Source organism: Protopterus annectens, chromosome 7.part1, assembly GCF_019279795.1.
Source record: "Protopterus annectens isolate FY-2018-M chromosome 7.part1, PAN1.0, whole genome shotgun sequence".
NCBI lineage: Eukaryota > Metazoa > Chordata > Ceratodontiformes > Protopteridae > Protopterus > Protopterus annectens.
In genome coordinates, this window is record NC_056740.1 from 88,221,956 (window position 1) to 88,248,432 (window position 26,477).

Sequence of the window (26,477 nt, forward strand, 5' to 3'; positions counted from 1 at the left end):
AGCTTTCTTTCCCAGACATTTCATCATTCTGCTCTCTATCAGATGGCTGTAGAGAGGTGGGTGGTAGTAACTTAGTTTTGTCGGTGGTCACAGAAACAACTGCAGAGTCTGCAGAAGGGGCTTTATACAGGAAGGTTGCCTCCTTGGGCACCTTAAAGAATCTGTCTGGATGACTGGGTGCTGGGGGATGAGAGTCAGGATTTTTAGAAGCAGCCAATAAGGCATCCAGAAAAGCAGGGTGTACAGGGGGCACAGCAGAAGGACTGGGAGACTCCAGTTGTAGAAGTTCATACATAGTATCTCTTTTGGGTCTCAGTGACCTGACTGCTGTTCCATTTGAAAAAGTTTTGCATTTTCATGATGGTCTCACCAAAGGTGAGGTCCTCACCAGGGGAATCACTGTCAAAGGACTCCTCCTCTAGTGAATCATATCCCAGAGGAGAAGCGATCTGAGAAGAGTAGGTGATGGGATTTGTCAGATAAATCCTCTTCTGCGGAGGAGGCGTCCAGAGCAGGCCCCTTAGGGATAGAGGGCATGGGGGGGGGGGCGGCCCTGTGCAGCCGTCGGGCCCCGACACAAGGCCAGAAAAAGCACTGCGCAGGCCTTGGGTAAAGGCCTGCCAATCTGGAGTCTGTTCGACAGGTGAAGCAGGCAGAGGCTGAGAAATAGGTTTAATTTTCCATTTCCTCCTCTTATGCATGTCTGGGGGAGAGGGTTCAGAAATGCGGTGTAGGGTTGGAAGGCTGGATGCCGGCCGACACTCTATTACATCAGAGACTATGACCTCATTTACTACGTTTTGGGAGAAGCCACTCAATCTCGGATATAATGAGCCTTGGTTCCCCCTCAGCGACCGAATTGGATGCCCGAGATTCCCTCTGGGACATGATCTCGGGCAAAGAACAGATTTCCTCTGGGCCTTCCTCCGGAGGAAGCTCCGAGGACTCCTGCTTGGACTCGGGGCCTTCACTATCTTTGAGAGCAATGGGTGGAGTGGAGGGCGCAGCAGTCTATTCGGGCCTACTCTTTTTGGCCTTTTTGACTGGGGGTTTGTCCAAGGGTTCTGACGTCGTGTCCATCCTAGAAGCCAGACGTTTGAGTCTCTGATTTTCAAAGTATAGTTTTAAGGCTGTGAGATGGCTTCTGAGGGTTTTGGGGACAAAGGCCTGGCAAATACTACTGGTTGTATGGTCGTGTTCATGGCCTAGGCAGAACAGGTAGAGCTCATGTGAATCCTTATGTGGAATTTGCCTTCCACACCTACACTTGCCCTTCCTACCGGACATGTAACCCAGTAGCAAGTAAGAAATAGAAAACCCCTAAGGGGTACTTATCTGAAGTCGGGTGAAGAAAATATTCTACTGGCAACATGACGACTGGAGCTGGCATTCGCACAGGCAGCAGTGAAGTTCTGAAGGGATGCATGCTGACATCCAGTTTATACCCGATGTCTGTTTACGACCAACATCCGAGAGAGGCACAGGACATCATGCGCACCCTAGCAGTAGCATTAAACTTCTGTACAACGGCAGGACGTGCGAGAGTTCACCAGAGGCAAACTCCTTGATGTCATGATTACAGCAGCATATCAATAGGACATTGGAGGTTTCCTGGCACCTGTACTTGGCTTGAAGTTAGAGGGTGCCCAGGCCTTCCTGGCAAAACATGGTTTGGCGGGGTAGTTGCTATAAAATTTAGGGACTGTGGAGACAGTGATGCTTAAGATCCTGCAGCTCCTTACTCTTCTCTTGCAGGCTTTTAACAGTTCTGCTGACTGCATCCAAAAGAGGAACTTGCTGTCCAGAGGGGCATCCATTATTTTGATTTTGAAATTATCTGGCAGGGGCTGTAGCCTGAGCCAGGAATACCTCCTCCGAACTGAAACAGAGCAGCTGACCTAGCTGATGCTTCTGCAGAATCACAGCTGCATTTAATGGAATGCCTGGCAACTTGAGCAACTAAAGAAAGTTTAGAAGCAACCTGAGGTTTGGTGGGAAAATTTGTGGCCTGGGAGACCAGGTCTAACGCGTACCTGACCATATGAGTTTGGTAACTGACAGCTCTAAAGGCCAGGGTTGAAGAGGTGTAAATCTTCTTTCCTCATCTGTCCATCACCTTACTATTTTTATCTAATGGCAGTAGGGAAGAAAAGGGAAGTTGCCTGGATTATCTGTTGAGACAGCAATCACAGATGGATCTACCACAGATGGTTTAATGAGGAATTTGAAGTAATCAGGAACTTTGTAGAACCAGTCTGGTCTTTCTGGGGCTGGTGGCTGAGATTCTGGCGTCTTGGAAGCAGAGGCAAAGGCTTCTAAGTATGCTGGTGCAACAGGAGGAATAGCAGAGGGTGAGGGAGACATCTGCAGAAGCTCGTAATACCTCTTCTGCACCTCTATCATTCGAGTAGAATCCCATTTAAAATAGTCCATCATTTGGAAATGGTTTTGCCAAAGGTTATGTCCTCAAGTAGGGAATCCCCTTCCAAGGGAATCCTCAACCGGGGAACAGTATTCCAAGGGAGAAGTCATCTGTGAAGCACAGGAGAGGGATTCATCATAAGAGGAGGAAGAATCTTCCTCATGTGTATGTGGAAGTGGCACAGGACCAGCACAAGCAGGCCTGGGGCTGAAGGTTGGAAGGGCAGTTGTTTGAGGACCAGTAGGCCTCATGGCCATAAAGACCTGAAAAAGGGACTAGGAAAATGCCTGCCAGTCAGACAGATGATCTGCTGGGGAAGACAAATGTTTTGACTTCTGCTTCCTTTCCAGAGGCGGGGTCTTAGTTTCTGGCTGAGTGGGAGAAGACCTAACTGTCAACGTCAGCCTAGGGCTACAAGTGCCTTCCTCGGTAATAGTAACACTAGCCATTCGAGCGAACCTGGTTCCCCGCATCTTTGGAGATGGACGTTGCGGGTACCTCTGCAGACGTGCAAGCCGACGAACCAAGGGTGGCTTCTCCAAAACGGTACCCACCGAAGTCATCAGACCTATCGGATGTTCCTCAGCCCCTAGAGTGGTGGGACGTCCGTACTGAGGCACAGTATCTGGCCTAGCTCCCTTGACCTTTTTTGGAGGTTCTGCCCAGATGGCTGGTTTCGGTTCCATACCAAGGGCAAGTCATTTCAGATGTTGGTTTTCAATCTAAAAGCTTAAGGGCTGCGAGATGGCTACACAGTGTCTTTGGAACAAAACTGTCAGATGAAACGTGCTTAGTAGTTGTGGGATGGCCTTAAGCAAAACAAACAGAGGTTGTGGCTGCCTTTGTGTAGAATTTATCAACCGCACTTAACATTTTCCCTTCCTAGATGACATGGACGGAATCAGCTAGATAAAAGCTGAACAGCAACCAAAACTTAGCAGAAAAGGTAGAAAAGGATTCCCCAACAGGATACTTAGCTTTGTAGGAGTTAATAGCACGGAGCTGAATGAGCAAGCTGCTGTTCGACTGTGGCAGAGAAGTTCTGAGGTCTGTGCGTGCGGACGTCACATTTATGGCCCACAATTTATGGTCCCTACGTGTGACGCCCAACTCACCTTACAGCAACCAGGCTAAGGTTTTGTATATGAACCAGAAGTTCAGGTTGCCTGAGGCAGAAGATCCCACATGTGAGAACATTGCAGCATGAGAATAGGAGTACATCCAATGCTGTCTTGAACAAAAGGGAGTCACCAACAAGATTTTTGGTTTGTCCTGCTGGATTTTCAGTAGGATGTTTTGAAGGAGTGGGAAGGGGGTATAATGCATACAGAAACATCCCCTTCCATGAGATTGAAAAAAAGCATCCGTTGCCCTCGCTAGAGGACTGGGTAGCATGGTGCAAAACAGTGATAGTTGTCTGTTCAGAGCGGAGGCAAACAGATCTATTTGTGGTGTACCCCACTTGTGGACAATGTCCAGGAACACATCCCTGTGAAGCATCCGTTCGTGAGATTGTGACATGGACCTGCTCAAAGCATCTGAGTGTTCTGTGAAGGGATATAAAATCCCTGCAGGGTGACTCCCTGTAGGGCCACCAGATCACAGGCTTGGAGTGCAAGTCTGCATAGCAAGCACAAATTTGCCCCCCCCCCCCCGTTTGTTCACATACCACAGAGCTATAGCATTGTCTGTGAACAGTTTCAGGGGTTCTTGTTTTAGAATATGTAGGAAGGCTCTCAAGGCAACTATGATTGCTGTCATTTCCCTGATGTTGATGCGCTCCTGCCTAAAGGAGTCTGACCAGGTACCATGCACCCTCAGGCTGTCCAAAGCAGCTCCCCAGTCCAGATCTGAGGCATCTGTGTACATCTCCTGAACTGGGGAAAGGGGTTGTAAGGGAAGCCCTGGGTTGAGTGTGACTGGGTCCAACCACCAAAGGAACTCCTTCCTTAGGAATGGAAGGAAGGGAATGTTGAAGTCCAAGGGGTGTGAGTGCTAGGTGCATGTGGACCTCAGGTACCACTGCAATTTTCTCATGTGGAGTCTTGCCAAAGGCAGAATAGGAATAGTGGAAGCCATATGACCCAGTAATTAGATATCTGGCTGGCACAGCAGTGGTGCGGAGGAAACAGAACGGGTATTGCTTTAGGTTTTCCACCTTTTTGGGTGGACGGAATGCTCTCATGACATCTGTCCTTATTCTGCACCCCAGGAAAAATTGGTCCTGGGAGGGATTTAGGTTGGATTTGGGGTAATTAATGCTGAATCCAGGTGCCTGCAGGACCGAGACAACTGTGTAGTTGGTGATGTAGGGATCTGGAACATTTTGCCTGTATCAGGAGGTCGTCCAGGTATGGAAAAATTTGAATCCCTTGGACCTGCAAAAAGCAATCACTGGTGCCAGACACTTGGTGAATACCCTTGGAGGTGCAGAGAGTCCAAAGGGCAAGGCAGAGAACTGAAAATGTGAGGAAGCCACATAAAAACTTAAATATTTCCTGTAGTTGGACTTCACAGGAATGTGTAGGTAGGCATCCTTTAAGTCTGAGGTGGCTAGAAATCCCTGAGGCATTACCACGGGAGAGAGGGTCTGGAGAGTAAACATATGAAAGGTGGGTACCTGTAAGAAAAGGTTGAGGTGGGAGAGATCCAGGATACGTCTCCATGGTCCATCCTTTCTTGAGACTAGGAATAGTCTGGAATAAAAGCCCTATTGCTTTTCTGCCAGGGAAATGGGTTTTATGGCTCCTTGAGAAAGGAGACTGTCTATGACTGGCTGGAAATGGGGAAGCTGGTCTTTGGGTGGCTGTGGGATGCCTCTTTAAGAGGGGGGCAGGTGATCCAGGTCAGGAAATAACCTTTTTCTATAATAGACAAGACCCACCTGTCTGAGGTAATGCTTTGTCAAACTAGAAGACAGTGAGAGAACCTTGGGGACAGGGGAATGGAGTCTGGAGGGGGGTGAACAGCAAAGGCAGGTAGCCACAGGCTACCTGCCCTGTCCTGAAACTGAGGTTTCTGGGCAGGAGTCTGAGCAGGCTTGGAAGGGGTCTGTTGCTTTCTAGTGCTCTTTCTGCTCCTAGAATGGGTGTTGGGAGCACAGCATTTTCTAATGAAGTGGGTCTTGGGAGCATTGGTTCCTATAAAATTTGAGGACGGGGGAGATGAACAAGTGTTTGATGTCCTTCTCATTTTGTTGAAGTGTCTTCAACAGCTCAGCCACTTCGGCCCCAAAAAGAGCAGTTACTCAGGGAAGTGTCCAGGACTTTGGCCCTAATATCATCAGGTAAAGGGTTGTAGTCTTAACCATGAGTATCTTCTAAGGACTGAGGCAGAGGTTGCAGATCTGGCAGAGACTTCTGCAGCATCACAGCTGCATCTAACTGAATGTCTTGAGACGTGAGAAAACAATGATATGAGCCTAGATATTTGAGCTTTGGAAGGTGAGACACAGAGATCTGACAAAAGTTTGTTGACCTAAGTCAAAAGGGCCAGGGCATACCTAGACATATGTTTCTGGTAATTTACTGCCCTAAAGGTCAAGATAGCAGAAGTGTAAACTTTTTTTTGCTAATGTGCTCCATTGCCTTACTGTCCTTGTCTGTGGGAAAGACAGAGGTGGAGGGGAGCAGTCTGGATGGTTTATCTGCAGAAACTGAAACAGTGCCAAGGTCTGCAACAGGGCATTTAAACAGGAATTTAGCCCCTTCAGGGACCTTATAGAACCTGACAAGCCTTCGAGGGGCAGATGGTTGGGAATTAGGATTCACAGAGGCTGCATTGACGGCATCCAAGGCGGCTGGTAAGACCGGAGGAATGGCAGAAGGAGCAGGAGTGTCCATCTGCAAGAGCTGACAGCATTTTTTTTTTTACCTCTGACATTCCAGAGGAATCTCACTTAAAATATTCTCTCATTTTTGAGATGGTCTCAGCAAAGGTGAGGTCCTCTCTTGGGGAGTCTGTTTCAGCAGAGTCCTCCTCTGGGGAAGTACAGCCAAGAGGGGATGGCATCTGAGACGCATAAGAAAGAGAATCCTCCGAAGAGGAGTCTGAGGAATCCTCAGCTTCAGGTTAGACAGTGTCCTCAACCTGAGGCCTAGGTCTAATAAGTGGGAGACCAGCCAGTGGAGAAGCAGGCATAGCATGCCTTAGGGCCATAAAAACATTAAACAGGGTCTGGGAAAAGGCCTGCCAATCAGGTTGGCCTTCTGCGTGGGGTGGGGATGGGGATGGGGACGGGGACGGGACATGTTTCGTCTTTTGCTTCTTTTTCAGGAAAGGCTTGGAAGGCATAGGGCCTAAGGAGGACCTAGATTCTGTTTGCTCTGAAGCAGTGGAAGAGCCTGTCTGGATGGTCGTAAAAAGCAGAGGTTCCCCCTCATCTGCCGATGTCTGTGACACCCTCCTTGGATGTGCATTCTGCCCTAGGTCCTGCGGGTTCTTGAACGGAACCCACTATACCTATATCAGCAGATTCCGAACGTTCCTCCTGGCAAACGGCCACAGGAAGGGCGTCGGGTGGAGGAGGTGCAGCAGCATGTTCAGGCCTGGAAACTCTGGCCTTCTTTTTGGGTGGCTCTACAGTCTGACTGGATAGCCCTTCCATCGTTACCGGCAGGCATTTAACACGCTGGTTTTCTAAGTAAATATTAAGGGTGTGCAGATGACTGCGGAGTGTCTTAGGTACGAAGGCCTGACAGACCGCACAAGCTTGATGGTCACGTGTAGACCCTAGGCAGAAAAGGCAGAGCTCATAGGCATTCCTATGGGGGATCTGACGTCCACACCTGCACTTTCCTTTCCTGGATGACATGAACCTAAACAAGCATGCAGTGACCCAAAAGAATCAGAAAAAAACAGCCCCAACTGGGTACTTATTTAAATTCAAAGATACAACGGCAGGGACAGCAGGAAGAGCTGACGTTCGACTGGTGGCAGAGAAGTTCTGAGGAAAGGTATGTGCAGACATCACTTTTATGGCCCACGCATCCTTGGCCATCGTCAGACGTCCTACGTACTTAGCAGTGACTAGAAGGATTTGTACACTGGCCAGATGTTCGGGTAGCAAGCAAAGGATAACCCAAGGGTTTTGAATACTGCAAGATAAGACTAGGACATCGACTGTGGCTTTTACAGGTTGAGGGTAAACCCTCAATTTGTAACAGCCCTGGTGAAGGCTAGCAGAATACTTTATCTGACAAGCTTGCATGTATGAGGCAGTAATCCAGACAATAAAGATATGCATTTTCAGCATTCTGCAATATGCAAAAAGTACAGTTTTGTACCTACCATAAATGTAGATGTCCGATAGGAATGCATCTGCAGTCCTTACAAATGGGTTGTCCTGCCGTCAGGCAGCCCTTCGGTCGGCCGGATTCCAAAGTCTGGGTCTGGCCTCGGCTGGTGTCGCACTTCACCCGACGTCATAGCTGCAGTTATTCGGGTATAAAGGCATCAGCCGACGCCATTTTCCTCAGTGTTTCTTGCCCCAGATGCCAGGTGCCCTCTAGGAAGGCTAAATTTGGATAAATGCAAATGATTCCAAATAGTAGAGAGCAAACAAAAAATAAGCATGTATGTACATATATACAAACAAATACACCATAATAGATTCCCCCAGCTAGCTACAAGATGGGCAATTACCCTAGGAGTACCACAGAGGGGAAGGAGGGTGGGTAATCCTGACTGCAGATGCATTCCTATCGGACATCTACATTTATGGTAGGTACAAAACTGTACTATGTCCTTCAAGGATGCATCTGCAGTCCTTACAAATGGGTAGAATACCATAGCCAAACTGGGGGAGGAGGAGAAAAGAAATTATGGTGTAGTTAAGATCCCTTGCAGAACAGCAGTGGCAAAACCTGCTTGGGATCTAGAGTATAGAGGTAAATTATAATGCTTGGCAAATGTATGCACGGAGCTCCAAGTAGCAGCCTCTAAAATGTCTTTGGCAGCCACTCCTCGTAGAAAAGCTGTGGTAGTGGCTGTAGCCCTTGTAGAGTGCGGCCTGATGTTTTCTGGAGTTTTCTTCCTATGGTAGGAGTAACAAAATCTAATGCAATTTCCTATCCACTTAGAGATTGTCTGTTTTGAAATTGCTTTTCCTTCCATTCCTGTTGCATATGCTACCAGTAGCTGGTCAGTTTTTCTGTTGCCCTTGGTCCTGTCCAGGTAGTAGCGTAATTGTCTATGTACATCCAAGGTATGCAACAGTCTTTCTCCCCTGTTCTGTGGGTTGAGGAAGAATGTAGGTAGGTGGATTGCCTGATTCAAAGATACTCTGGAGACCACTTTAGGCATAAAAGTAGGATTTGTTCTCATGGACACTATCTTGATGGAAGATCAAGAAGGGCTGTACTGCCATTAATGCCTGTAGCTCAGATACCCTTCTTGCTGAAGTGATTGCCAGCAGGAAAGCAGTTTTCCATGATAAGTATTGTAATTCTGCTGTTGCTGCTGGTTCGAAAGGAGGGAGTGTCAATTTTTCTAGCACAAAGTTCAAGTCCCATGCTGGCAATGGTGGTTTCCTAGGTGGTTTTACATTTTTAATTCCTCTCAGAAACTGCCTGAGCAGAGCATGTGAGAAGACTGGAGGATCCAAGTCGTATTCTGCTGAAATAGCTGATGCATGAATCTTAATGGAAGAATAGGACAGGCCTTTGTGGAAGAGCTCTGCCAAGTATTCCAGGATGTTGGCCATGTTTACCAGTGACACATTTTCTCCTTTTGCAGTACTCCAAATGAAATATCTTTTCCATTTTGCTGAATAATTTTTTCTTGTTGAGGGTCTGCGAGCCTCCAAGATAATGTCTTTAACCCTTTGGGATAAATTTGGGTTATTTGTTCTTATGCAATGTTCCAGGCAGTCAGTTGCAGTGTTTTCAGGTTTGGATGCAGGGTGTTGTAGTTGTTCTGTGTTAACAGCAAGGGAACAAGGGGTAGGGGCCATGTTTGTTCCCGAGACATGCTCCTCAGTAATTGGTACCAATGTTGTCTTGGCCAGTCTGGAGCTATCAGAATGATCCTTGGACGGTCCTCTTTGATCTTCAATAGCACCTTGTGCATCAAAGGAAGTGGTGGGAATGCATATGCTGTCAGGTTTTTCCAACTGAAAGATAGGGAGTCCACCTTCCAAGCAAGTGGATGGTACGTCCTTGTGCAGAATTTCTTTAGTTGGTGATTGCGTGGGGATGCAAATAAGTCTATTTGTGGTAGTCCCCATTTTCTTGTAATGGTTTTGAAGATGTCCGGATGCAGCATCCATTCGTGGGCATCCGTGGTAGTTCTGCTTAGTATGTCTGCTAGAATGTTTTCTTTTCCTGGTACAAAAATTGCTTGTAACTGAATGTTGTAACTCAGGGCCACATTCCAGAGGTCCATTGCCATCCGGCATAGAGGGTACGAATGTGTGCCTCCCTGTTTGTTGATGTACCACATAACTGTGGTATTATCTGTCCTTATTAACAGTTGACCTTGTCGAAGAAATGGTCTGAAAGCCTGAATTGCCAGTTGTACTGCCAGCATTTCCTTTTGATTTATGTGTAGGTGCAGCTGGTCTTGAGTCCATAAACCTTGTATGCACTTGTCCAGCATGTGTGCCCCCCAACCGAGGTCTGAGGCGTCCGTGGTGATGGTTTGGCTTGGTTGAGCGTTGTGGAAGGGCAATCCTTTGTTTGATTGACAGGCCTGAGCCCACCATTGGAATTCTTGCTTCAGGCATGGAATTATTGGAATTTGGGTTTCTAGGCTGTGCTTGTGCTGAGACCATGAATTCCTTAGGTACCACTGTAACTTTCTCATATGCAGTCTGGCGTGTGGAACCAATATTATGCAGGATGCCATGAAACCCAAGGCTTGCAGGACTTTTCTTGCTGTTAGATGGTTCTGCTTTGTTAATGCCAAGAAGTAGAGAGGGAGTTGCTCCTGTTTTTCTACTGTTAGGAATGCCATTTGTCTTGATGTGTCCAGCTCTGCACCCAAAAAGGTTATCCTTTGGGATGGTATCAGCCTTGACTTTTTTATATTGACTGTGTATCCCAGGGCTTGTAGCAGGAAAATGAAACTTTTCAAGTCTTCTGCTAGCTTGTTTTTGTTGTCCGCTTGTATCAGGCAGTCGTCCAGGTAAGGGTAGATTTGGATTCCCTGAAGCCTGCAATGAGCAATTACTGATGCCAGGCATTTCGTGAACACACTGGGCGCAGTAGATAAGCCAAAGGGCAATGCTGAGAATTGATAATGCTCTGATCCTGCAAGAAATCTGAGGTATCTTCTGCAATTTGGTCGTATGGGGACGTGCAGGTATGCCTCCTTGAGATCTAGAGTTACCAGCCAAGACTCCTTGCCCAGCATGGGAAGAAGCTGCTGTAGGTCAGCATTTTGAATTTTGGAACAATGAGGAAGGTGTTTAAAGCGGACAGGTCGAGAATAGGTCTCCATTTGCTTTCTTTTCTTGGTACCAGGAGGAGTCTGGAGTAAAATCCCTGTCCTTGCTCCATAGATGGTACCTTTTCCACAGCTCTCATCCTTAATAATTGAGCTATTTGTTTTAGAGCTTCTGCCTTTTGATTTGGAGGTAGGTTTGGCATTCCTCTCTTCCCTGGTAGAGTATGGAAGTGAAACCTGTAACCTTGGTCTATTGTCTGCAAAATCCACTTGTCTCTTGTGATGTAATGCCAATTTACTGAAAATAAAGCTAGCTTCCCGCCCAAGGGTGCTTCTAGTTGTTCCCTGGTAGGCGTTGCAAGAGCCAAGTCACTGTGATAGTCCTGTAGTGGTGGTGGCTGTGTCTGTGGCTGCACCTCGCTGGTTGTTACCTTGCCACTGGCGTCCCCTGTAGGCACCCCTGGATTGACTTCTGCCTCTTGAACGCCTATTCCTGCCTCTCTGAGCTCTGGAGGAGTCCGGAAAGGACCAATTCTTGGAGGGCCAATTCTTGCTAAACCTTGGAGGTTGGACCTGCAAGAAATCTTTCACTGTTTGGACAGATTTTGCCTTCTCTTCCATCTTCTTCAACACCTGTTGTGCAGGAGAGCCAAACAAATTGATCTTGTCCATGGGAGCATCGAGTAGTTTTGATTTAACATGGTCTGGTAAGGCCTGCTCTTTTAACCATGCATGCCTTCTGATAACTGTGCCAGTCATGGATGATCTAAAGGAAGCCTCCAGTGCATCATAGCCGCATTTTAAGGAATGGTTACTGACTTGCTGAATGTTATGTACCATTTCCTGAACAGATTTTTTGTCTAATGGTTCGTCTGAGGACAGCTGTTTGGTTAACTGGTCTAGCATAAATTCTTGATACTGGATCATGTGGAATTGACAGTTCAAGGCCCTAGCTGAAAGAGTAGCAGAAGTGTAAACTTTTTTACCCCATCTCTCTAAGGACCTGGATTCCCTTTCAGAGGGGAGGGGGTTTTTGGCAGAGGTAGCTGCTACAGCCTTAGGACCCTGGGAGATTGTCTCTGGATCTGCAAAAGGAGCCTTATACAAATGGTAATGCGTGTCCGGGACCCTGTAGTACCTGTTGGGCTTAGCAGGGGCCGGAGGTAGTGAATCAGGAGCAGTACAAGCATCATTAAATGCATCATCTACAACAGAGAGAAAGTACAGTTTTGTACCTACCATAAATGTAGATGTCCGAACTGGATAGCATCTGCAGTCATAACAAATGGGTTGTCCTGTCGTCAGGCAGCCCTTCGGTCGGCCGGATTCCAAAGTCTGGGTCCGGCTTCGGCTGATGTCGCACTTCACCCGAAGTCATCTCTGCTGGTCTTCGGGTATAAAGGCATCAGCCGACGCCATTTCTCAGTCTTTCTTGCCCCAGATGCCAGTTGCCCTCTTGGAAGGCTAAATTTTGGATAAATGCCAATGTTTCCAAAAAAGTAGAAGGCAAACACAAAAAAATAAGCATGTATGTACATATATACAAACAAATACACCATAAGAGACTCCCCCCAGCTAGCTATTAGGAGGGTAAATACCCTAGGAGTACCACAGAGGGAAGGAGGGTGGGTAATCCTGACTGCAGATGCTATCCAGTTCGGACATCTACATTTATGGTAGGTACAAAACTGTACTATGTCCTTCATGGATGCATCTGCAGTCATAACAAATGGGTAGAATACCATAGCCAAACTAGGGGTGGAGGAAGAAAAATTATGGTGTAGTTAGGATCCCTTGCAGTACAGCAGTGGCAAACCCTGCTCGGGATCTAGAGTATAGAGGTAAATTATAATGCTTGGCAAATGTATGCACGGAGGTCCAAGTAGCCGCCTCAATAATGTCCTTGGTTGCCACTCCTCGTAAGAAAGCTGTGGTAGTGGCTGTAGCCCTTGTAGAATGAGGTCTTATGTTCTGTGGAATTGGTTTTCCATGGTAGGAGTAACAGAATCTTATGCAATTTCCTATCCATTTGGAGATTGTCTGTTTGGAAATTGCTTTTCCTTCCCTTCCTGTTGCATAGGCTACTAAAAGCTGGTCAGTTTTTCTGTTACTTTTGGTTCTGTCCAGGTAGTAGCGTAACTGTCTATGTACATCCAAGGTATGCAGCTTTCTTTCCCCCCTGTTTTGTGGATTGGGAAAGAAGGTAGGTAGGTGGATTGCCTGGTTTAAAGACACTCTGGATACCACCTTAGGCATAAATGTAGGATTAGTTCTCATGGACACCCTATCTTGATGGAAGATTAGGAAGGGTTGCACTGCCATTAAGGCCTGTAGTTCCGAAACCCTCCTTGCTGAGGTAATTGCCAGTAGGAAAGCAGTTTTCCATGACAGGTGTTGCAGATCTGCTGTTGCTGCTGGTTCAAACGGAGGGAGTGTCAACTTTTCTAGCACAAAGTTCAAGTCCCATGCTGGTAATGGTGGTTTCCTAGGAGGTTTTACATTCTTGATCCCTCTGAGGAACTGCCTGAGTAGAGGATGCGAAAAGACAGGTGGAGCGAAGCTGTATTCTGCTGAAATAGTTGATGCATGTATCTTGATGGAGGAATAGGACAGGCCTGTATGTAGAAGCTCTGCCAAGTACTCCAGAATGTTAGCAATATCTATGTTCGACACATCTTTTCCTCTTTCAGTACTCCAAATGACAAACCTTTTCCATTTTCCTGCATAGTTCCTTCTTGTTGAAGGTCTGCGGGCCTCAAGGATAATGTCTTTAACCCTTTGGGAAAGGTCTGGGTCAGTTGCTGCTATGTGATGTTCCAGGCAGTCAGTTGCAAGGTTTTTAGGTTTGGATGCATGATGTTGTAGTTGTTCTGAGTTAACATCAAAGGCATCAGGGTATTGACCACATTCTCTCCGAGACATGCTCCTCAGCAATGGGTACCAGTGTTGTCTTGGCCAATTCGAGCTATCAGGATTATCCTTGGGCGTTCCTCTTTGATTTTCAGTAGTACCTTGTGCATCAAGGGAAGAGGTGGAAATGCATATGCTGTCAGGCCTTTCCAGCTGAAGGATAGAGAGTCCACCTTCCATGCAAGTGGGTGGAATGTCCTTGTGCAGAATTTTTGAGCTGGTGATTGAGTGGGGAAGCGAATAGATCTATTTGTGGCATTCCCCATTTCTTTGTGATGGCCTTGAAGATGTCGGGTGTAGCATCCATTCGTGAGCATCCGAGGTGGTTCTGCTTAACATGTCTGCTAGGGTGTTCTCTTTTCCCGGCACAAATATTGCCTGTAACTGGATGTTGTAGCTGAGAGCCAGATTCCAAAGGTCCAAAGTCATTCTGCATAGGGGATATGAATGAGTGCCTCCCTGTTTGTTGATGTACCACATGACTGTGGTGTTGTCTGTCCTTATCATCAAATGGCCTTCTTTGAGGAATGGTCTGAATTTTTGGATTGCCAGTTTTACTGCCAGCATTTCTTTTTGGTTTATGTGCAGGTGCAGCTGGTCTTGAGTCCACAATCCTTGCATGCATTTGTCCAGCATGTGCCCCCATCCTAGGTCTGAGGCGTCCGTTGTGATGGTTTGGCTTGCTCGAAAGTTGTGGAAGGGTAAGCCTGGGTTTGACTAGCATGCTTGAGCCCACCATAGGAACTCCTGTTTTAGGCATGGGATTAGTGGGATTTCTGTTTCTAAGCTGTGCCTGTGCTGAGACCATAAATTCTTTAGGTACCACTGTAGCTTTCTCATATGCAGTCTGGCATGTGGGACCAAGATTATGCATGATGCCATGAAGCCCAAGGCCTGCAGAACTTTTCTTGCTGTTAGTTTGTTCTGCTTTGTTAATGCCAAGAAGTAAAGAGGGAGCTCTTTTTGTTTTCTGCAGTTAGGAATGCCATTTGTTTTACTGTGTCCAATTCAGCCCAAGAATGTTCTTGTTTGGGATGGTATCAGCCTTGACTTTTGTAAATTGACTGTGTATCCCAGGGCTTGTAGCAAGTAAATGACCCTTTGTAAATCTGTTGTCAGCTTGCTTTTGTTGTCCGCTTGTAACAAGCAGTCGTCCAGGTATGGATAAATTTTGATTCCCTGTAGTCTGCAGTGAGCGATTACTGATGCCAGGCATTTTGTGAATACTCTGGGCGCAGTAGATAAGCCAAAGGGCAATGCTGAGAATTGATAATGCTCTGATCCTGCAAGAAATCTGAGGTATCTTCTGCAATTTTGTCGAATGGGGACGTGCAGGTATGCCTCCTTGAGATCTAGAGTTACCAGCCAACACTCCTTGCCCAGCATGGGAAGAAGTTGCTGTAGGGTCAGCATTTTGAATTTTGGGACAAAGATGTATGTGTTTAAGACGGACAGGTCGAGAATAGGTCTCCAACTTTTCTCTTTTCTTGGTACTAGGAAGAGTCTGGAGTAGAATCCTTTGCCCTGTTCTGTTATTGGTACTCTTTCCACAGCTCTCATCTTTGTTAATTCCGCTATCTGCTGTAGAGCTTCTATTTTTTGATTTGGAGGTAGGTTTGGCATTCCTCTTTTTAACTGGTAAGGTGTGGAAGTGGAACCGGTAGCCTTGGTCTATGGTTTGCAAAATCCACTTGTCTTTTGTGATATAGTGCCAATTTTTCGAAAATAAGGCTAACTTTCCGCCTAATGGTGCTGCTATTTGCTCCCTGGTAGGCGGTGTCAGAGCCAAGTCACTGTGATTGTCCTGTTGCAGTGGCAGTGGTTGTGTCTGTGCCTCGGTTATTGCCTTGCCACTGTCGTCCTCTGTAGGCACCTCCTCTGGATTGATTTCTGCCTCTAGAGCGTCTATTCCTGCCCCTTTGGGATCTTGTGGAGTCAGGAAAGGACCAATTTTTGGCAGGCCAGTTCCTGCTAAACCTTGGGGCTGAACCTGTAAGAAATCTTTAACTGTTTGTACAGATTTTGCCTTTTCTTCCATTTTCTTCATTACTTGCTGGGCAGGTGTACCAAATAGACTGGCCTTATCCATAGGAGCATCTAATAGCTTTGCTTTAACATGATCCGGTAAGACCTGTTCTTTCAACCATGCATGCCTTCTTATCACTGTGCCAGTCATGGCTGATCTAAATGAAGCCTCCAGTGCATCATAGCCACATTTTAAGGAATGGTTACTAACCTGTTGGATGTTATTCACCATTTCTAATACATATTTCTTATCTAAGGATTCATCAGAGGACAGTTTTTTAGTTAACTGATCAAGCATAAACTCTTGGTATTGGATCATATGAAACTGACAGTTTAAAGCTCTAGCTGAGAGAGTAGCAGAGGTGTAAACTTTTTTCCCCATCTCTCTAAGGACCTGGATTCCCTTTCAGAAGGAATAGGGTTTTTTGCTGTGGTCGAGGCTAATGCCTTAGGCCCCTGGGATATAGTTTCGGGGTCTGCAAGTGGGGCCTTGTATAGGTGGTGATGAGTGTCTGGCACCCTGTAAAATCTATCTGGTTTGGCAGGGGCTGGAGGTAAAGAATCAGGAGCAGTGCAAACATCATTAAATGCATCATCCACAACAGGCAGTACAGGAGGTATAGCTAAGGGCCTATGTTGTGGTAAGTGCAGAAAAGTCCTAAGCCTTTTTCTTGAATCTGAGAAATCTTGTCCCTGCCATTGGAATTGTTCTCTCATGGCATGTAAGGTTTCCCCAAAGGAAAATTCCTCTGGTGGAGAGGCAGCTGGAATGGATTCTTCAGCATCGGAATCTTCATAAGTAGAAAAAGGAGCCTCTGGCTGGTCTGTAATGTCTGAGTCATCCGCATAGAATCATCAGAGGACACTGGCTCAGGGGGCTCTGCTCTAGGTCTCTTTTCTGGGGGCTGAGAGGCCCTGTCTGGGTGAGATTGGGATCCCCTAATTAAGGATATTAAATCTTCTGCCAGAGTAAGCATTTGTGAACTTGAAGTGGGCCTGTGTGAGGGGGGGCTTAACAGGCACTGATTTAGCAGATTTGGCTGCTTTAGCCCTGGCAAAGGCCTTAATAGACATGGCTGCAGGAGGCCTAGCAGCACCACGTGCTGGGGTAGAGACATCCAAAGGGATGGTGTCTGACAAATCACTAGGAACCACAGTTGTAGGCAAAATTTCTGAGGCCGATTCAACTAAGGTAGCAGGAGCCTCAGTAGTAGTCATGGATTCGCTGAAGATTGACCAGTTTTCGGTTTCGGCGAAACCAAGACACTCGCTTGCTTAACCGTGGTTTTGGCGAAACCGCGAACCGCGAGTGTCGGTCTTTTCTTTGCGTTTTTAACAATTTGGGTAGTCGGAGGATCCGGCGGCATAATGTACGCAAAATCTGAGCGAAAAACTGTTCAGCAAACTCCGACCGATGCCTAGCGTTCGTCGGTTGAAGGAAGCACAGGCCGAACAGGCTGCTACGTCGTGGTCTGGGCCTAAGCAAGGCAGACAGTAAGAGTGGAAATCTTTATGAGGTATTTGTTTCCCACAAGTTAAACAGTTATTGACTTTTTCTGACATCGGCTGAGGCAAGAAAGAGTCCCCAACGGGTACTTAGCTTTTAGAAGTCTTGGTAGTATTCGGTAGTAGTAATCTCTCGATCTGACCGACCGGCACTTGCGAACAGCTTCTGCTTCGGGCGCCACGCGGCAAGAAAGACTGAGGAAAATGGCGTCGGCTGATGCCTTTATACCCGAAGACCAGCAGAGATGGCGTCGGGTGAAGTGCGACATCAGCCGAAGCCGGACCCAGACTTTGGAATCCGGCCGACCGAAGGGCTGCCTGACGACAGGACAACCCATTTGTTATGACTGCAGATGCATCCATGAAGGACATCATCATCCCAAATCTGACAACTGCAACAGTGAAACACAAAGAACATCTGGGTATTTACAGCTCCCTGAAATAGCCTAGGAGGATATCATAGACTCTCATAAACCAAGGGACCAAACTCCTCTTTTAGCAAAAAAAAAAAAAAAAAAAGCCATAGGCTAAAATTCCCCTCACAGAAGTGTCATGCTGATACCCCCTGGCACGGGGAAGTCACTCCCCAACAACTATAGATGTATGTACAGAGAAACAGGCATACATCTGCCTAGGACTGTATCATTTTCAATAAAGGTACAAAACATTGTTAACTGACACATCTGACCAACAGCAGCACTGTAAGGTACTGCAAAGAAAAAAACAACTGCCACACACAAACATGCACAAAAATGTTTGCTTGCCAAATACCATTAAAACAAGGGAATGCACTGCGTGACACCACAACCCCCCCCCCCCCCCGGTGTTGGGGCTCTGTCCCCACTGCCTTGATTTTTATATATTCTATCTCCCAGGTCACACAAGTCTGGAGAAAAGGGAACTGAAAAATAATATACACATATGTATTTAACAGCAAGCCTATTAACATACTGGCAAAAATGTTAGGACAAGTTAAACTTTACGATAAGGTGTGAACAAGACAGCAGTGGACAAAAGATAGTTAGTGATTCCACCTATCTATAGCAAATTTCTTTGCATAGAGAATTACGCTGCAGAAGTAATCATTCTGATGCACATTCGAAGGAAGCATGGGCAGCTTTCCTTTTACAGTCTATTTTCCGTCTTGACATCCTCAGCAGAGATAAATAATGCTGTGCTGCTCAGGGGATGTCCAAAGTGCAGAAATATTTATGAGGTGCATCTCTAGATATCAGAGGCCATCTTAATTACACAAAGATGCCAGAAATCAAGGTGGTACTCAACAGGAAATCAAGTTAGTAAACTTACTACATACATTTAGAAATACATTTTATGAAGGAAATGGCAAGACAAATCACTTGCACAACATTTAACAAATTTTACTGATTTACAGAGAAAATACTAAATGGGAAACCTTTAGATTGTTTTTGGCTTGCTGCCACAGTTGCAAGGTGCCACAATGCATCACTATAATTTCAGATTTACTATGAATGTATATATGGAAAGATGCTGGGAAAATATACCCAAAGGAAAACTTGCATTTATAACTGAGTGAGGAGTACAAGCTATCTTACTGCAGAAGCACCGTATGCTGAAACACAGGGGATATCCCAAGGAACACAAAAAGGGATGGGTTTTGCATGCATGGAGAAGATCACTATGAATACAGTAATTTAAGTTTTGCACTTTGCTTGCGCTTAGCTCAGAGACTTGATCAAGAATCTAACACGCAAGATTACACAGAGAATTAAGATCTCCTAGATGCAGGCTCTTAACTCCATCAATGCAAGTGGGAAGTCAGTGTTTAGATGGTTATGGGGAGATCAACTAAACAAATTAACTTAAAATAATTTATCAACCTTGTGTCAGTAAGTCAACAAAGCTTATACCAAGCCATCTGCAGTCTTGCATTAAAAGCAGCTTCTAACTGTTATGACAAATCTTTTTTCTCCAAGGAGCAGAACCCTCTAATGTTCAAATCATATAAAACAAAATTGCTCCTGATGGTCAACTAGTTGAATATGCTCAAGGAGGGATACACAGCAGGTTTTTAGACTTTCCAAACAAAATAACTCAGTATGTATATTGGCATTTGGGGAAATTACTTTGTAGCAAGTAAAATACACCGTTATAAAACTCAATGTAATATAAACTATGCTAAGAATTCAACAAGTATGCATGTGGATATGTGCTCCATCTGCTTTTGCTAAAGAAAAAAAAAGTAATGTGCTGGGGAGAGCATGTAAGTTAAGCAAGATACCTAGGCCTTAGAATTCATTTCAAACTGCTGTAAAATACACAGCTTTTTTTTTTAATATTTCAAGTTGCGTAGCTATCTATAGACTATTATTGACATTACCTAACATCTTCGCCTTCTTCTAATATAGAAAGACATATAGTACATTTCTCTTCTGTGTCTTCTTCGGCTCCTTCATCCTCCTCCTGTTTACTATGCAGCTTCCTCTGTAAGAACGGAGTCACCTTATTAGCAAAGGACACCACTGTTAATTAACTTGTTTATGTAACAGACATTTAATATGCAAAATATAGTTTTCTAAAGCCTCTGAAAAATTGTATAACACAATTCAAGTGAACAAAGGAAAAAAAAAGAGTTTGGCAGGAGCTTACCATAACTGTAGGCATTAGAAGTATGTTCACTGCAGCAAGGGCACTTGGTATCTTCAACCATCGAATGCCAGAAACAGACCCAAATTCCACAGTTTACTCTTTTTCCTTTAGTCAAGGCAGGTGTCCTCCACTGGATGTCAAAGATGTAACAGAAATGCCCACATGCACCATCTTCAGTTACTTCTTGCCCCGGTTCCCCCACAAAGGAGGATGTGTGAAACCAGTACACTGATTATCTTAGAGATGAGGATCACTGGGCAACAGCCCAAACAGAAGACCTGAAATTGACTTTTGACTGTACAGCACATAGGTCAACTGTGATACAAGAAGGCTGCTAGACAGGATACTACAAATGGGACTGTAGAGGAAGAATGACTAGATTACCCACTAAACTCCACAGACGCCTACAGGAAATGAGACACAGTGGAGATGGGAGGGAAACTGACTGCAAAAGTCTTACTCAAGCATCTACTGTTGCACTAATGACACACTGGAAGCTTCCCAAGCTTATGTGCCACTGGAAAGTTGGCCCACAACTGCTATGGTCAGTGGGTTGTTTTGTAGGATGACTATGACAAATCCTGCACTTGCTTTAGGGGAGAAGTCTAGTTTGAAGTGCTCAGAGAAGGTGTGGACAGATGATCGTGTAACTGCTTTCAGGATAGCTTTTCTGCTGACCCCTTACAAAAAAGCAGTAACAGCTGCTATGGTCCAAATGGAGTGGGCTTAACTTGCTCCGCTAGTCTTGCCATGAAAGTGCAACAAAAGCAAGCACCACTACTTGACATCTTCAGCAGGGATAAATAATGCTGTGCTGCTCAAGGGATGTCCAATGTGCAGAAATGTGTATGGAAATGGGCTTCCCCTCCTCTCTCCCTGCAAAGGAAATGAACAGCTGCTAATATTGTTGTATTTCTTCAGTTCTGCCCAAATAATATGTCACTTGCTTAACCAACACACCAAGGGACTGCAAAATCCTCCTCCACCATGTTTTGGGGAGCTGGAAAAAAAGGTAGGTGGAGAGCCCCACTCAAATACAGCTATGTTACAACTTCAGGCACAAAGACAGTGTTAGTATGCACAGTGACTGTGTCCTCATGGAATACAATGGAGGGTTATCTGTACGTTAATGCTTGTAATTGCTTCACTGCAGAACGGCAACATACACTCCTGGATGTTATGACTGTGATACATGTCTAATAACTACATGCTTGTGATATATACCAATTACCATACCCCATTACTGTGTGTGTTGCATTCTTTGTAGTCTTATTGTAATTTCTGCACTGCTCTAACAAACCTGTGACTGTAGCTGAAGAGAGTCAACAGACCCACCCCATCCATCCAGTAATCAAACAGAAAAAAAATTCCAAAATTCTTCTGGCAGAGCTTACTGATGCTAACAAACTGGGTTTCCTTATCAATACTTTCAGTGGAGCAACAGCACCTGGCTCAAAATGTGGTAAGGCTGAGGTCCCCATGGTTGAATCATCCCTTTTTTGGGTGGTCTCAACTGCAGGATCACCACTAACGAAAAAGAGTGGTGGGTACTAATGGCAGACAGGCTGAAATGCATGAGAAATATACCTTCATTGAAGCAAGAGGTAATACTGACTTGTAAAGGACTGAAAAGTAGTTAAGGATCAAATGGTGACGCATCAGCTGGGTCCTGACCTCCCACTCTGGCACCCGAGGGAGAACCTTGACCTTTTAGTTACATGTATGACTTACTTGCATTGGTCTTCCTAGTCTCCCTTACTGTGTGGAGCATATCCTCTGAAAACATGCGCCCAAAACAGTACGAGTGTAAAAATCATCTGTGTAGGCAGCCTTAGAGTCTTCAGGCAGGGGTGACCCATGATACTGGATCAAGAGGTTCTCTCACAGACACCAGAAAGTACAGTTGTGTACACTTACCATAAATGTAGATGTTTAAGTGTATTCACTGTTGCAGTCATCACATTTGGGTTATCCCTGCCAGGGTAGCCCTCGGCTGGTCCTGATACCAGAGGCTTAGTATTTCTGCGTCAGTTGCTGTCACTTCAGGACTGATGCTCCTGGATTTCTGGTGCAAAAACTTCTTAGGCTATTTAGTACATAAGCAAAGAGGTCTATTTCTGGCACTCCACACTGACAAACTAAATCAGGGAAAATGTCCCTCTTCAGCATCCATTTATGTGGGTTTGACTGTTTTGAATAGCCTGGTTTGGCAATTAGTTATGCGGAGACAGGGTGGATGATAAGCTTGCACAGTCAACCAGCAGTAACACAAATAAGTTAGATGCACTGGGCTCAAGTGAAGCTAGTGTTAGCCCAGGAATGATAAAGTTCAGACTTCAAGGAAGAAGTACTGGCTTTCAAGGTGGCTTTAAGTGTTACATTCCCTTCAAAAATCACTTTGCCAAACAGTGGGCTAACACAGGCAGATCTACTTCAAAGAAAATCATGAAGGAGGAGAGATACACCCTGATGGAGTGGTAAAACAGACCCTTTAAGAGGAGCTCTGCAAAATAATGTAACATCTGGACTTTTGAGCACTCTTTCCTGGCCTGGGCCTCTGATGTGCACTAAGATTTTCTAATGCCAGGCCTCCTGACTTCCTGTAGGATGCTTACAGCTACTGCCGACAAGCTACCCCTGAAAAGAATAAAGCGGACAGGATTCACACCACTACCATTAGGGTCTGCAGAGTTGGGTGAACAAGTGCTCCTGAAGGCCAGTAGAGTGCAATGCTGTGGAAGCAGAACAGCCCTTTTCTCGACTATGGCTACAGATGGGTTTGTTATGGTAAATCTACAGGTTAAGCTGCAAACTAGCTCTCCCTTCCAGGCCGCCTCCCTATCCTTATGGGCTCGGGGAGCTGTTGCAGTAGTCAGGACTACTGTAGCAGTGGTGTAAATGAAACAGTACAACTGTGTATGAACTTACCGTAATAGTAGCTATGACAGTAGATCACTACTGCAGTAGTGCTTCTTCCTCCATCTCCTCTGTCTGGGTATCCTGGACTAGGAATTATCCTAGGCTTGTACTACCCCCACCCTTACTCTTCTTTCACAGGGACTATGATCTGCTTAAGTCTGAAGAGATTTGATGAGCCCTTTTTCTTATACCTGCATTACTCTCAGCATAAAACCTGAGGAATGTTCTCTGTCCTTCTCCCTAAGACAGAGATGCAAGGGTCTTGCTACTCAGCTTTCTGAAAGATGCTCTAGTCTCTGGACAAGAAAAATGGTGTAGGCAAACATTGGTCTTATGCTGGGAATGTCCTGATATCCCTCACAGATAGGATGTTAGCCACACCAAGAGGAGGGATGGCATTCAGCTCTGGAAGTTGAGCCAGTTGTTGAATCTCCTATGGCTGAAGTCCAAGTACTTAGTGCAAAAGGAATCTCAACAAAGAACACGTTGCTAAAATAGTAGATGTTTGAGTAGATCACTGTTGAATTTGTTTCTACTACTAGGACTTCAGCAGCATGAAGGTTTGAAGTCTTACTTGACTAGCACAGTTCAGTCCCAACAGATGTCCAAACTACCCCCAGCCCCTTGGGGCCATGGTACTCCTGTATGAAGTCAACATCTGCCAGTGGCATTTCAGAGTATTCTTGCCTAAGAAGACAGCAAGATACCCACCCAACATAACTTCAAGTAAGGACTTAATCTTAGGCAAGCAGGAGCACTAGAGAGCATGTTCTAGATTAGTGATTTAAAGAAAAAGCATTTTTCAAGTCTAGCCAGACATTAGCAGGTCTAATGACTTCAAAGGAAGAAGAGGAAAAGGAAAGTTGTACAGTGACAAGGCGCACCATTCCAAGATGCCCCAAAAGAGTATGAAAGGACAGTAGGAAGGAAGCAGTACTGCAGAAGTGATTAGCTGTACACCTTACAGTAATTTCAAACACAAATGGACTAAGTTCTTCATACAGATCACTGTTGTAGTCCTTACTACAGAAGGATTCTCTTATTATACATGGCTAGAGAAGTGGGTAAGCTGGCTGGGCTGCAAAAAGCAAACCCAATCATTGCCATTTAAGCAATATCTATCTTGTCTATAACGTTTGGAGGAACTGTGGCCCGATGACCAGGCAGCTGTCTGGAGGATAGCACTAAAAAAAAAAAAAAAAAAACAACATTGCCTACAACACCTCTAATGTTGTGGCTCTCGCACACATCAAATTCCTACCCATGAAAACAGTAACAGGCCACAATGGCATGGGCCACTGACCTGGGAATAGTCTGCCTGGCAAAAGTTTCTCTCCTTTCTGAAAAGAACGAATACAAGCAACTGATTTGAGGCTTTTAATTTTGTCAAAGGAATTATCAAAGTTGTCCATATACATCCAAGAAATGAGAGACATTTTCCCCTTGTCTTGAGGGGTCAAGAAAGAAGACATGCTATCAAATAGGCTGGTTGACAGATATTATGCCACTATTTTTGGTGTATCCACGGGGTTGGTTTTAAGACTGACTTTGTCCTTATAAAACACTAAAGAAGGCTCTCTGTATACGTAGACCTGTAGTTCTAAAAGTCTCCTAGCAGTTTTCCAAGTTAAATATTTGGAGGAGGAGGGCAGCTAAAACACACACAAGGTTGCAATTCTAACCTTAGATTTCCCAGTGCAGCACACTTCTGACTGACACCACCAGCCACCTAAAAGCATGTCACTGTAGTTGGTCGACTAACATGAATGGTCAACATATGGACAGAATATTGCCAACACAGAAGAGGAGGACATCTATGGTTAAGGTAAGATTTTACATGACTATTCTATGTCCTTCTATTACTATGCTGCAGTATTCTTTACATGAGGAAGAATACCACACCTCATGAAGAAAAGAGCAGAGGCTCTCTAGAAAGCTGTAAAGAATGGCTCTAGCAATGCCTGCTCTGGATCTGAAGATGGCATCCAACCTGTAATGCTTAGTGAAAGGGTGAACAGAAGTCCAAGTGACTTGCTTCCAAAATAGTAGTAGTATCCAAATCTTTGAAAAAGGCACCAGAGGAGGCAACAACTCTAGTGGACTGAGCCTTAACAGGGAAAGAGAGGGACTTTCCATGAAAAACATAAAACAAAATGGCCTTGGAAATCCAAGTAGAAATTGTCTGCTTGGAAACAGGCCTTCCGAGAGCCCTGGGATGAAAAGACAAAAAGTCGATCACATTTCCGGACAGCCTTAGTTTTATCCAAGTAAAATGGGAGTTGTCTTTGCACATCCAAGGTATGCAAGACCCTCTAACTTAGGGAGTGTGCAGTGAGGAAAAAAGGTGGGCAAATTAATAGACTAAGTGACAACTCATTCTCAACCTTGGTCATAAATCAAGGATTATAAACCCTATCCTTATGAAAAAAAGTTTAGCTCCAGCCTCCCCCATCCATAGCTTTGGGATTCTACCCAAATGTAATGACTGCAAGAGTGAAACACGAAGAACATAGTACAGTTGTGTACACTTATCATAAATGTAGTTATTCGAGTGTATTCACTGTTGCAGTCATCACAGTTGGGTTATCTGCCTGCAGGTAGCCCTCAGTTGGCCTGAATACCAGAGTCTTGGGATTTCTGTGTCGGATGCTGTCGCCTCATCCATGACGTCAGGGGTATAAAACATGCAGCAGATGCCATTACATCAGTTTTTCTTGCCCCAGATGTCAGGAGCCCCCAAAATAAGAAGCAATCAAATGGTGTGGAACACCTCCAGTAAAAAGTAAATACCATTTCCATACGATATGGGCAAAGAAGAGGATAGGTAGAAAGTATAGAAAGACAGGGGGCTGGAGGGAGGGTAACCAGGACTGCAACAGTGAATACACTCGAACATCTAACTTATGGTAGGTGTACACAACTGTATTATGTTCTTCGTGTTTCACTGTTGCAGTCATCACATTTGGGTTGATTCCCAAGGCTGAGGAAGGGTGGAGGCAGTCAAGAAGAAGTATGGCTGACTAGCAGGCCTTGAAAGACTGCTGTGGCAAATCCAGCTCTGGATTTTGAGTAGATAGATAAGTGGTAATGCTTGGTGAAGTCGTGTACAGAACTCCAGGTTGCACCTTCCAGGATGTCCCTGGTAGGGACTCCCCAAAGAAAAGCTGTAGAGGTTGAGGTAGCCCTAGTGGAATGAGGCCTGATCCCCTGTGGGGTAGGTTTTCCATGGTGTTTGTAGCAGAAATGGATGCAGTGTGCTATCCATTTAGAAATTGTTTGTTTCGAAATGGCCTTGCCCTCTGCCCTGTAGCAAAGCTGACTAGCAGCTGGTCAGATTTTCTGAAAGGTTTAGTCCTGTCAAGGTAGAACCTGAGCTGTCTGTGCACGTCCAAGGAGTGCAGGACCCTTTCCCCTTTATTCTGAGAATTAGGGAAAAAAGGTTGGCAAACAGATGGATTGTTTTAAAGCCACACTGGATACCACCTTGGGAATGAAAGATGGGTTAGTCCTGAGGGAAACCCTGTCCGCATGGAAGATAATCAAGGGTTCCACAACCATAAGGGCCTGTAACTCAGACACTCTTCTTGCTGAAGTGATGGCTAGCAGTAAGGCTGCTTTCCAAGACAGGAATTTTAACTCTGCTGTAGCAGCAGGCTCAAAAGGAAGCGTGAGCTTCTCTAGT

At 45.4% G+C, this 26,477-nt stretch overlaps 1 protein-coding gene across 1 annotated transcript in view; it reads right to left on the reverse strand.

Annotated features, from left to right (window-relative positions):
* The window catches only part of RNF111 (ring finger protein 111), a gene marked incomplete in the record, with an annotated part of 1,207,185 nt that overhangs the window by 101,410 nt on the left and 1,079,298 nt on the right, over positions 1-26,477 (reverse strand). The window contains 1 exon segment of the mRNA XM_044078570.1: positions 19,608-19,729. Within this exon segment, the coding sequence (XP_043934505.1) occupies positions 19,608-19,729 (122 nt within the window).